General features: G+C 37.8%; 1 protein-coding gene across 3 annotated transcripts in view; it reads right to left on the minus strand.

Moving 5' to 3' along the window:
- LOC117425788 (mitogen-activated protein kinase kinase kinase 1) overlaps positions 1–12,457 on the minus strand; it is a 46,279-nt gene that overhangs the window by 10,832 nt on the left and 22,990 nt on the right. For 2 of the 3 annotated variants that reach the window (XM_034924255.2, XM_034043099.3), the window contains exons 2-12: positions 12,036–12,186; positions 10,914–11,141; positions 8,335–8,535; positions 7,923–8,039; positions 6,673–6,821; positions 6,102–6,223; positions 5,738–5,819; positions 4,702–4,891; positions 4,163–4,441; positions 744–865; positions 335–426 (exon numbers count right to left, since the gene is read on the minus strand). In XM_034924255.2, the coding sequence (XP_034780146.2) occupies positions 335–426; positions 744–865; positions 4,163–4,441; positions 4,702–4,891; positions 5,738–5,819; positions 6,102–6,223; positions 6,673–6,821; positions 7,923–8,039; positions 8,335–8,535; positions 10,914–11,141; positions 12,036–12,186 (1,733 nt within the window). The remainder of the gene's footprint in view (positions 1–334; positions 427–743; positions 866–4,162; positions 4,442–4,701; positions 4,892–5,737; positions 5,820–6,101; positions 6,224–6,672; positions 6,822–7,922; positions 8,040–8,334; positions 8,536–10,913; positions 11,142–12,035; positions 12,187–12,457) is intronic. The other variant, XM_034924256.2, reaches the window with a different exon arrangement.

Consider the following 12,457-nt stretch of genomic DNA (forward strand, 5'->3'; position numbering starts at 1 on the left):
TCTTAAAAAGATACACATATATACATGTATTCTATGTTACCATGGGAACGCTTACATCCTTGCATTCTTCATGTTCACAGGAAGGTAAATGCAGAAATTATACTGCAGTAATTCATGTCTTCCTGCGCTATGATGCTTTCACATCTGCAGTTTTAAAAACAAACCGCAGCAATTTTTTCCTACCATAGAAACAATAAATAAAAAGAATGACGGCAACTCCAAAAGAACAAGGTTCATACCCAAACCAGAGGAAATCAAACACTTGCTGGCATAAACCTCACCAAGTTGTATTTGCATTCAGGGCGGATTTGCTCAGTCACACCATCAGTCTTACCTGCTTTAAGTATTTCTCTCCCAACAGCCAGCTCCCCGACCTGACCTTTACACAATTCCAGCAACGTGGAAACAGAGAGCTGACTTGTACGGCTGTAAGAACAAACATTTTACACACATTAGCATTGCAACCACTGCAATTTCAAACATAAACAGATCTGTGTCTTCTGCACATAAAACTATTTCTCTTCAAAAATATTCACAATGGTAATGTTACTTCTTTAATGAAGGAACACAAATCGACCAGAAGGTGGCACTGTTTACAACCAGATCTTCAGGCAAAAGGTTTAAGGGCACTTGAACAGAAAATAAAACATGCACATCTGATTTACACAAATAAATGAAAATGGTAAGATTCGCCCTCTAATAAAGCAAATTAGGGGAACCCTTTTAAAGTAAGATGTGTGTACCTGTTAGCATCTGCACACTTAACCAATATGGTCTCCACTACTGGCCTGAGAAGCTGCTGCAGTCTTGTTCTTTCTGTATGACTGTGGCACGGAGTGTAAACCAGCATGGCTCGTAATGTTTTCTGTGAAGGAAAAAAAAAAAAAAAAGTTACACAAATTTTGCATGTCAAAACCACAAAGACTTGCCGAAGAAAATGAAAGGTACAATAAAAAGCTTATCCAGCATTTTATGTAGTGGCTACTGAAATTAATTCATTATTTAAAATTAGAAGCATACTATTTTGAATTTGAGACTGTGTTGTAGTAGCACATGTACTTGGCCTTCAACCAATAAATTACTGTCGAGAGAGAGAGAGAGAGAGAGAGAGAGAGAGAGAGAGAGAGAGAGAGAGAGAGAGAGAGAGAGGGGGAGGAGGAGGAGGAGAGAGAATGCTCCACTATGAAGAGGGAATGCTCAATTACTAATGGGAAAAGCAATTACGTGCAGGCTGGAGTGTACATATGGTACAGTTATAATAAAATACAGTACATGTCTGTACTCTCTTTTTACCAAAGGCGGCTCATCATTAAAACAAAAAAGACCACTACACTGTCTGGCAGTATGGATTGAAAGGGACAGCTGTGACCCAGGGAATTAAATTAGGACTGCCAATTGAAATGGCTCTGAGGTTCAGCAGAAAACAGCTTTCAGCACCACAGGGAGGTCCATCTGCTTTATATAAAAAGACACCTTACTTGAACACCACTTGCCATAAATGCTTTGGGTGAAAGTGCAGGTTTGCACCTGTCACTTTTTTGCTCAGCCAAACCCTCTCTTCTCATGCTTATCTGCTATTTAGGTCCTTTCTATAAACCACAGATGTGGATACGGGAATCGCATGCAAACAAACTTTTTCAATAGGCTGTTAAAACAAAAATGTTAAAATACTGGGTAAAGTATAACAAACATGGTTTTGAAAGGAAGAAATACTTTGCCAATAATATAACTGTAGTTGAAATACAGTACAGTAGCTACAACTCAAACTGACCCAATTCATGGTTAGCTTTTTATTCCACAGTGCAGTCTACTGTACACCATTTTGTGTGAAAGGATAAGAAAGAACCTTAATTAGATATTAGGTAATATTCAGGCCAAATCATGCATCTTTCTGCAACAGCAGACTAAAAGCTTGAAGAGGATTGTAGTTCAGAACCATATTTACATCAGCATCTAGTCCTCTTACAATGTACTCTCTTCTTCTTAAACTAGCTCCAAACAAAGCAGCGATTAAGTCCAAAGGCTCTCAAACATCAACCCTGTAGCGGTTATTTACAGCACAAAGCTACCTCCCCTCTACTGTAGAGAATAATAGAAGAATAAGCTCAACACAAGACCCTTTCTGACAAACACATGCCTGAAAAACAAAAAGAACAAAACTTTTCTTGTGCTCAGAAATGCCAACCTCTCTAAGTAAAATGCCACAGGCAAATGTCAACCCTCTAAAGGCCTGAATTCAAAAGAACAAGACTTTTTACTACAGAGAAGAATAATTAGGTTAGAAACCTCTCCTGGCGCCTTTCTCTCTATACCCTATAGCACTGAAAAGCAAATATAGTACACCCTGAAAAGAACTAGAGCTCAAAGTGCTGTAGTGAAACTATCAAAGAGTTTTACCAGAAGCACAGGACAGTAAGGCACGTGTTTATAAAACTGGTGATTCAATCTCATTTAGAGACCAGAGTTAAATTTAGGAGCAAATTAGTACAATAGAAAAGGTATGTGCCCCCCCCTGTCCCCCCAAATTCACAAAACATTTTTAAACGACTAAACCACAAACAAGGAACTTTACATGACTTCTCAGAACAGGCATATGTTTTTTAAGTGTATTTAAATTTATTAAAACGCCTGCATAACAAATACAATTTGAAATGTTTATTCTTATGCTTGTTTGTGTCATTTTCATCACATGGTATCACAAACCATTTCAGGATCATTAGCTCCAGTCTTATGATTAAACTGCATGACTTTTTTTTTGTGTGTGTATGTGTGTTTGAATGAAAGACTAAATCTGCATCCACACTCGACCCGAGCGACGAAGTCGCCGAATGTCAATCCACACCAGACTTGGAAATGATCCAAAAGACTGGAAATAAATACATGACCCCGCCCATGCATTCCCATTACAAAACAGGTCTTGTTTTGATAAAAGGTTACCACCCTGACCTCCGGCAACTCCCTTGTAAAATAAAGGCTGGACTTGTAAAATCTATGATCAGAGTTACTGAACATCCCTATACATCCAACAGCTTTATTGTTATCATTATTATTATTAGTAATTGTACAGTTATTTTTTTTCGTGGTACCAGTAGTAGTTGTAGTAGTCTGATTTGAAGCCCGGTACATCTCCAGCTGTCAGCAGACAACTGGACAATAGTAGTATAATTTAACTGATATTTTCAACAAAATTATTTTATTGTTATATATATATATATATATATATATATATATATATATATATATATATATATAACAATAAAATAATTTTGTATGTATATATTGCAGTTTTATATATGTGTATGTGTATATATATAAATATATATATAAATATATATATATATATATATCTATATATATATATAAAACTGCAATCTCAATTGTGTGTCTTTACAAATTCCTTCATTGATCCTTTTTATTAACTTCTATTTTAAAGTGCAACATCATCATCATCATCATCATCATCATCATCATCATCATCATCATCATTATTATTATTACGTTGTTGTTAAACATACATAAATCACTATATTATTATTATCATCATCATCATCATCATCATCATCATCATCATCCGTGTTATTATGCACAAGTCACCACTTACCTTGTATTACTATCGATGCCGTTCTGCAAATCTATTATTCTACTTTATCGTAAACGCTGTTGAAGACTGTGACACATCAGATCATGGGTGAGTGGTTTGAGCCGTCTCTGACTTAATTTACTTATGAATAATTATACATAGAACAAGGCATTTTCCTTTTAAAACAGTCCGGTGAACACATATGGCGCATAATCTTCAAAACTGTGAACTTGGTAATGTTGGGACGTGTCACATAGAATACAAACGTGTTGCTGGCTTTGTTTTACAACGTATAGAATAGTAGGACCTTGATGATATTTTTGTGTTTGGCGAATCTCTTTATGCATATGTTCGCTTTATGCATATGTAAAGACATTCTTCTTTTCACAGATTTGTGCCACAGAACAATTTAGTGAACAAAGCGTTATTTATCATAAAAGCAAACAATACTCCCATTTGACTGCAGTGACTTCTAAATGATTCGCTCGCATCCAGTGTGGATGCAGCTCAACCCTTTCAGAATGTGTAAATGTCATATGGATTTTGTTTCTGTGTTGGGGAAATGCAAGAGAATCAGCGTACCAGTGCAGCGACATAGACTTTGTAGACCGGGTCGGCACAGACCATGGACAGCACACTGCAGCACGACTCGACCACCACGTCTCCTGAGATATCACTATGAGATGGCCCGCTGGCTGCTGCACCCAGGCTGTTTCCATTGTTAGAGCCGGAATTGCCACTGCGCTCGCCATTGGCCAAAAGCAAAGCTCCACTGACATCATGTGACAAGCGCCTCAGGGCCATCTCTCGAATATTCCAGTTCCGAGAAAAGAGACAGCCAACCAGCTCGATTCCAAAGACCTGTCCAACAGTGAAAAGTGTAAAAGATTAGTCTCTCATGAACTGAACAAACTTCTATGCTGCCTTACTATTTAAAATTTCCAACAATTCCTCCTAGAATCTTGAATCATTTAATTTTAGACATGTTTGGGGGGGGGGGGGGGGGACCACAAGAGAGCAAGAGTAAGGATAATCTCAGAAGGGAAGGGAAGGGGAGTTACAGACCGTTGGAATTGTACTAAGGCATAATAATTTACACCAGGCTTCTATAAGAGCTTCACCTTTATCCAGGGCTCTGCAAGCTCTTTGTAAGCGGGAGGGATCTGCTGAGCTCCATATTGTGGCAGGTTGAAGTCGCTCTCCTGCTGGCTCCGCTGCGTGTCTGTGGGGGATGGCTGGTGATGCTGGTGTGACTGAGAATGGACAGGTCGACCTGAAGAAGCATCCAAAGGGCTCGGCATCTCATGGCTGCTGAGAAACAATTATTTAAAATGTCAGGCCTTTGATTCTTTACCCACACTTCAAGCATTTTATGATACTGACCCATTTTCCACTTTCTTAAATAATGGCTTTTGACAGCGTTAAGAATGAACACACATCAAACTAGGGATGGAAATAAGACTCCTTTTGCATAACATTTTCACCCATTCTAGGTTTTAATACAAGCTTGATGTAACAAGCTCGGGTGTGTTATTAAACTCATAGTAAAACCAGGAAAGGCTCACACCGCTGTGCAATGGGTCTTATTTCCATCCCTGCAAACAGTAAATAGTCTATTTTTAGGAGAGCAAGGGGTGACACTTTGTTTCTGCAGTGTCCCAGAAAAAAAGACGCATTTGCCTACATGTCTTCAGAAAATGTTTTTTTCCAAGCTAATATCTTATGGCATTAGTGATCACAGCAAACATTTGGCACTAGTGATAACATGCAAACAAGCATTGGTGCCCGGTAGTCTGGATCCTGTATTTGTGAGGATGAAAGCCAGCTCAACAAACAAGATCTTGATTCATAACTGATAGTCCCTCCCATAATCAGACATTTGCTGCTTGGAGTAGGTCTCTGAAAGCAGACAGAGAAGCTACTGAATACTGTAATTCTAAACTGTGGCTAGGACATGCAAAACATTGTAGTGTAGTACGAGTTTAGGTACTTTGGTTTAACCCACTGTCATCATAGATAGTTCACAAAGAATGGTGCAACCATTTGATTTAATACTCTTGTCCCATTTGACTATATGAACAGATTTTTAAAAAAATGTTAAGAAGCATAATGGAAATTAAAAAAAGACGTTTACTAATTAATGAAACTGCTCAATACCTGTAAAAATCGTGCGATTTCCACTTTGCTCTACAAAGAGGGCAGATAAGCGTCTCTCGGGTTCTTCTACATTCTTCCGCCCCTGAAATGCAATACAACATGAAACTCGTTACAGCGAAAACCAAAATGTCTTGTGACCAACTGTCAGATGAGACACAGATTCATTTAAGTGCTTGTCTGCGGTAAAATGTTATTTAATTGTAATTTACAACACACTCTTGAGTTCCATCCTTTCTCTTCTATCCATGTAATTTACTTGGGTGTAAAGAAGCTGTTTATTTGACTGTGTAACACTTCGGATTCTGTTTTAGAGTAGAGATACTCTCCTTTGCTTATAAGCCACGGATGTCTGAAATTCACTTACAAATAGACATGCAGTGGTGATGAAGCTTGTTCCTGCAGCCCTCCTCACATACAGTCAGGCTCTCTTCATCAAGCATGTCCAGTAAGCAGATGGGACACATCTGCTCCTCCTCATCCTTCATACTACAAAACAAAGAGCAAAATCCCAGTGACACTTGCAGCAATATATATTATATATATATATATATATATATATATATATATATATATATATATATATATATATATATATTACAGTAAATTAAAGAAAGATGCACCTGTAAAACTTTTCAGTGGCACGTATCTCAATGAAACAAAAGGGTTTATGTGGGAGATCTGTCTTCAATATTTACATTGAAGGTACATGTTAATGTATAAAGATCACTTTTAAAACAAACATCCAATCAAAATCACTCATCTATCCAAAAATCACAGCTAGTAAAGCTAGATCAAGCATCACAGAAATTTTGATGATCCAAGTACTTTGGTTCTTCTATAGAGAATTGTTTTGGGGAGGTAATTACTGGACTAAAACAAGGTGCCTATCCACCAACAATGATGTGGAATGGCTTCAATCTGAGGTAAAAGCCCACCTGTTCTCGTTGCTTGAAGTGGAAGTGCTGGATGAAGAGGACGTGTGGGAGTTCGACATGCGAGACACAAATTTTTGGATTGTACTGCGAGAGGGAGCTTTGATCCTTGAGCTGCGCCGGTTGTGGTACTTCTGAAACAAACTCTCAACCTGTTCAATTTGGAGAGAAGATCGAACATGTATATAAAATTCATTAAAAAGTAGTTACGCTTTCTGCACCACTGTCCAAGTACAATTTCTGTATTTAACTCTTTCAGTGCTGCCGGCCTTTCTACGGGTCTAGGAAAGACCACAGCTGCAGCCTTGGAACACTAAACACAGCAGACCATTACAATCACATAGAGCATTGACACTGCAACATGTTTATGACTTTTTCACAATCAAATTAAACTATTTAGTGAGTAACATCAGGGTTAGATTTGTCTATATTGTGGTTACTTGAAAGTAGTGTTGGGACATGTATCAGAGTATTTGTACGAACATTGCTCCACGTGTATTCGAAGGCAAAAATCCATTCACGTGTCTGCCGGATATTGGATTGAAATTCAAAATACGCATCAAAGCGGTTGGCCTTGCACCGATTTGCCACCTTGCCAGAATTTGTGGGCCAGTTTCTAAAATGTCAAGTTAAAAAAACAGCTCCGTCTGACGTGTGGAATTAATAAACAGAGGATCAGCACAGCTGCTCTTGACTTCCTATTTAAGAAGATGTTGGCAGCAAGAAATAAATGGTCCAAATTAGGAAGCACAACCAATTTGCCATATAATTGGGAAGAGAGTCAGTATGTGGAGATGCAGATGTAGGTACCGCACGCCAAAATGCCTCATGGTTTCCAACGCTAGCCCAACTTGCAAGGGAAACGTTATGTATAGTGATCAATGTTTTGTTTTAAATACACTCAACCTACTGTTCTGAGATAAATTATTTTTACTTTACTACAGTGCTACATGTAATGACTTTCATTATGTTTTGCAAATGAACAAATATCCAAACACTTGTCTGAATTTTGAACAGATTTCTGAACATTAAAATACCACGGTCGTCCCAGCACTACTGAAGAAATTCAAGAATGAGGAAAGGCCATTCAGCCCACCTATGCTCGCTCGCTTTGGAAAGTGTTGAAATGGTTAATCCTGAGGCATGAATTGCATGTGTGTCTTGTCTGTGACAAAGGGACACACACACACACACACACACACACACACACACACACTACTGTATAGAATCTTAGAACCTTTCCATGAGATTACCTCAAAGTTTTTAAGAGTCTTTCTCCACAGCATGGGATCACAAGGCTCGAGCTGGAAAACTCTCAGCATGACGAACAAGACATGGATACAGAATGTTCCACGACCACAGCTGCAGGTCTGCAATAAATACATAAAACAAAACGCTATAAAAAAGGCTGCACACACATGGTCTCTCCCTCATAAAGCACCTTTTAAACAAGATGCAAGAAAGCCTTTGAAGTTACTTGTCTAGGTATTGCATGGCCCATCTGTATATGTAACAGTGTAGTACCATCTCTGTACACGAGGTGGCGATAATCTGGCATGTCCCTTTCCATAACCCCGCTGTAGTGAAAGTCAGCACTAATCCAGTAAAAATGTTAAAAAGGATGCTGATCTGAGATCAAACAGTGAGGTCAGTGTTCAAGCTTACCTGAGGCCCGATGAAGACCCGGTACTTATTGTCTGGGCTGTCTCCTCCAATAAGGAAGGAGTTGGGTCCAATCTGCTGTAGCAAGTACAGTCGTGCTCGCATGACTTTGCTGACTCTGCGCTGTGTTTCCTCCGGGCTATAAGGTGAAAACCCGTCTGGTGAGGGAGCCCGCCTGGGAGGAGTGACTCGTCCACTCTGAAACTGAACACAAGCCATTATTATTTACAAGAGACAACCCTGCAGATAGCTGCTCAATTAACAAAGAATTGTTAGAATTTTTTTATAATAATAATCATAATAATAATAAAAGAGTGTAGGCAGTCACCTTTTAGTAATTAAATAGTTACTAGACTATTAAAAAAAAAAAATGTTGCACAAGTTTTTTTTTTTTTTTTTGTTTTTTTTTAAATACCTACAAATGGGGAAAAAGCTAGGAATTTAATAAAAAGAGGTAGGAATTGAATAAAAAGAGAGGTAGGAATTTAATAAAACGAGGTAGGAATTGAATAAAAAGAGAGGTAGGAATTGAATAAAACGAGGTAGGAATTTAATAAAAAAGAGAGGTAGGAATTGAATAAAGAGAGGTAGGAATTGAATAAAAAGAGGTAGGAATTGAATAAAAAGAGGTAGGAATTGAATAAAAAGAGGTAGGAATTGAATAAAAAGAGGTAGGAATTGAATAAAAAAGAGAGGTAGGAATTGAATAAAAAGAGGTAGGAATTGAATAAAAAGAGGTAGGAATTGAATAAAAAGAGGTAGGAATTGAATAAAAAGAGAGGTAGGAATTTAATAAAACGAGGTAGGAATTGAATAAAAAGAGAGGTAGGAATTGAATAAAACGAGGTAGGAATTTAATAAAAAAGAGAGGTAGGAATTTAATAAAACGAGGTAGGAATTGAATAAAAAGAGAGGTAGGAATTGAATAAAACGAGGTAGGAATTTAATAAAAAAGAGAGGTAGGAATTGAATAAAGAGAGGTAGGAATTGAATAAAAAGAGGTAGGAATTGAATAAAAAGAGGTAGGAATTGAATAAAACGAGGTAGGAATTGAATAAAACGAGGTAGGAATTGAATAAAAAAGAGAGGTAGGAATTGAATAAAAAGAGGTAGGAATTGAATAAAAAGAGGTAGGAATTGAATAAAAAGAGGTAGGAATTGAATAAAAAGAGAGAGGAATTGAATAAAAAAGAGAGAGGAATTGAATAAAAAAGAGAGGTAGGAATTGAATAAAAAGAGGTAGGAATTGAATAAAAAGAGGTAGGAATTGAATAAAAAGAGGTAGGAATTGAATAAAAAGAGAGGTAGGAATTTAATAAAAAAGAGAGGTAGGAATTGAATAAAAAGAGGTAGGAATTGAATAAAAAGAGGTAGGGATTGAATAAAAAGAGGTAGGAATTGAATAAAAAGAGGTAGGAATTGAATAAAAAGAGGTAGGAATTGAATAAAAAGAGAGGTAGGAATTTAATAAAAGTTGTTGGCTTAACTGCTACTGTTCAGGTATAACAAATATGGATATCATTGAGAATGTTATTGTATTCAAGATATTTCTGCCCTGTCATTAATTTAGTCCACAAAATAATTGGTTACTGAAACCTTGCCGTTTCCGTTGTGTCTTTGCACTGAGCTCTGCAAAGCTGGCTAGAAGCAGTTACTGTAGCTCAAAAGTGACAGAGGTGCAACTGAACAGACCACAGAACCCTGGTATGAGTTCAGCACACTGGATGTCCCACAGCATAAGGTTCAGGTATCAAGGTTTTAAAAATCTCTGCACACTGTATTTAGGGTCAGAGTGAGAATATCAGGAAACTCAAAACAAACAGTCTGACTCTGATGACATCAATTAAAAATAAAAAAGACTGTCAAAATTGAATTACAAAAGCAGTGTTGTTATTTGCACAACAATGTGTCACATCTGTGAAATTTCTTAGTCAATTTTAATATGCATACTCTTAAACCACTGCCTGCTAGTCAAAGGATTAAATCATTAAATCAAAATTGCACCAGGATTTCTACCAGTTAGCCTGTGCTCACCCTTTCAAACACACTGAACTTTCGCCAAAAGCTGTTATTTTTGTTTATGATGGTAATCTGTTTGAAAAACCTGAATCTGACATAAAACTACATGCCTAATCAATCAGCAATGTGATATCAATACAATAGTCAAAGTTATTAAATACCTACAAAATGGACAAAAGTTAGCCAACAACGGAAATTATTTGATTCTACTCTGTAGAGGAAGTAATGTAAAGTTTCTGATGATAGTCGGTGGATTAAAAAATATGGTTATCATTCAGAACGTTAATGTATTAACAGTAAGACATTTCTGCTGCGGTATTAATTGAGTCCAAGAAATAAAGAAATTTCCATTATTTGTGCCTTTGCATGGAGCCTAAAAACCTGTATCCGACCTATAAGACTATTGCATAGATATAAATGATCTTAGTATCTCTGTATACATTACTGAATTTTCAGAACTTTTTTTTATAGAACTCTATGGAAGAAAGTGTCTGTTTAATAAGCTCTGGTGTCTGCGGTCAAGATACATATCACAGGTGACCATTAAGACCGGATCAACTCACAGGTACAGGGGACGCCCTCTTCCTCCTCACGCCAGGAGACTCAGATTTGACAGTGTTTTTTGACGATGAAGATGAGGAGGTGGTGACGGAGGAGCCCGAGCTGCTGGGAGAGGGACTGTGGCGGCCCCTGGACTGCTGGGAAGCGCTGCTCTGCGGCTCGCCAGGGGACTCTGAGCCTGGCTTGTTTGCTTCGGAGTCCTCTGATTTCACCGGAATCGGTTTCACAACCTGCGTGATACACAGCACAGACTTGTGGGTTTTCATATACGCATGAGCAGCAGCTTGCTTTCTTTCAGCTGTAAATATTGTACACATGATCTGCTGCGCAAGGTGCCCTTTGAATTGGAGATATTGGTAATGCATGCACAAATATACCATCCTTAACAGCGTTATAGATACTCCAGACATTTTATTTGTATTTTTTATGATCAGACCACAGTATAGAGGATCTTAATGTTAAAGCTCTTAAAAGGGAACTTAAAATCTGTCAAGTATCACCATAGACTAAAATCGAGAAAATCTCACTATGTTATATTATACCAATTGTTCCTCTTACAAACCTATTGCCCTTTATATTACCTGTAATTTGTTACTACTCCAGTTACGTCACTATTCATCCCATTGAGTTACCAGGGGAACGGAATGCTGTTGTTTTTTTTGGTTTTTTTTATAACATAGATACATTTCTCTACATACACAAATGTAAACAGTAACATAGGTTTCTTTAAATTTCCACTTCTACCTAAAGCTTGGACTTTTGTACCATCATAAAAATCTCGGGCTTGCCATTTTATGGATTCTAATGTTGAAACTTCTCAATGCGACAAATTTCCTGTGGGTCAATAGCATTTTAGGCTCCCCACTGGAGGAACCAGCAACATCAATATACATTGATCCGAAGACACAACATGTATGGATGTGGCATTTAATTTTCAGTACTGTAAAATCAAGAAGAGACACCCATATATAAAAAAAAGCTATAGTGTTCTATGGTGGTGAAAACTCAAGAGTTTACTATAGCATTCCATACAGTATTTTTGTATATATGGGTATGAATTACTCCTGCAGTACTGTATCTGTTGCTGGTTAGGGGTCTCGTTACAGCAAAGCTCCTGTACTTACCACCGGTCCTCTCCTGTTCCGCCTCTCAAGCCATTCATGTTTCCAGGCTGGCATACATGTTGCTTTGAGTTTCTCCCTGATCATGCGCTCCTCTGGGCGGTCATCCATTTTCTGCAACCCCCGGAGAGTTTCTTTATTCTCCATGTCACGGCTACGGAGAGTAAAAAAAGATGAATTAGGAATGTGACAGTGAAGGCTTCATTATAATTAAAAGCATTAAAGCTATTGAAGAATGCAAGGAGAGTGCCAGCGTCACCTATCCTGTACCTCCATTCATCTTTCCTCAACCCCCTCACCAACATTTACAATCAAGGTCACAACTCGATTCCAATTGGCTACAGTGGGATATTTTAGAATAGTAACGAGCCAATCAGTAAAGTGCTATGTAATTAGAGGGACAGCAGCCAACGAGCAAACACACT

This window comes from Acipenser ruthenus, chromosome 1 (genome assembly GCF_902713425.1).
Source record: "Acipenser ruthenus chromosome 1, fAciRut3.2 maternal haplotype, whole genome shotgun sequence".
Taxonomy (NCBI): Eukaryota; Metazoa; Chordata; class Actinopteri; order Acipenseriformes; family Acipenseridae; genus Acipenser; species Acipenser ruthenus.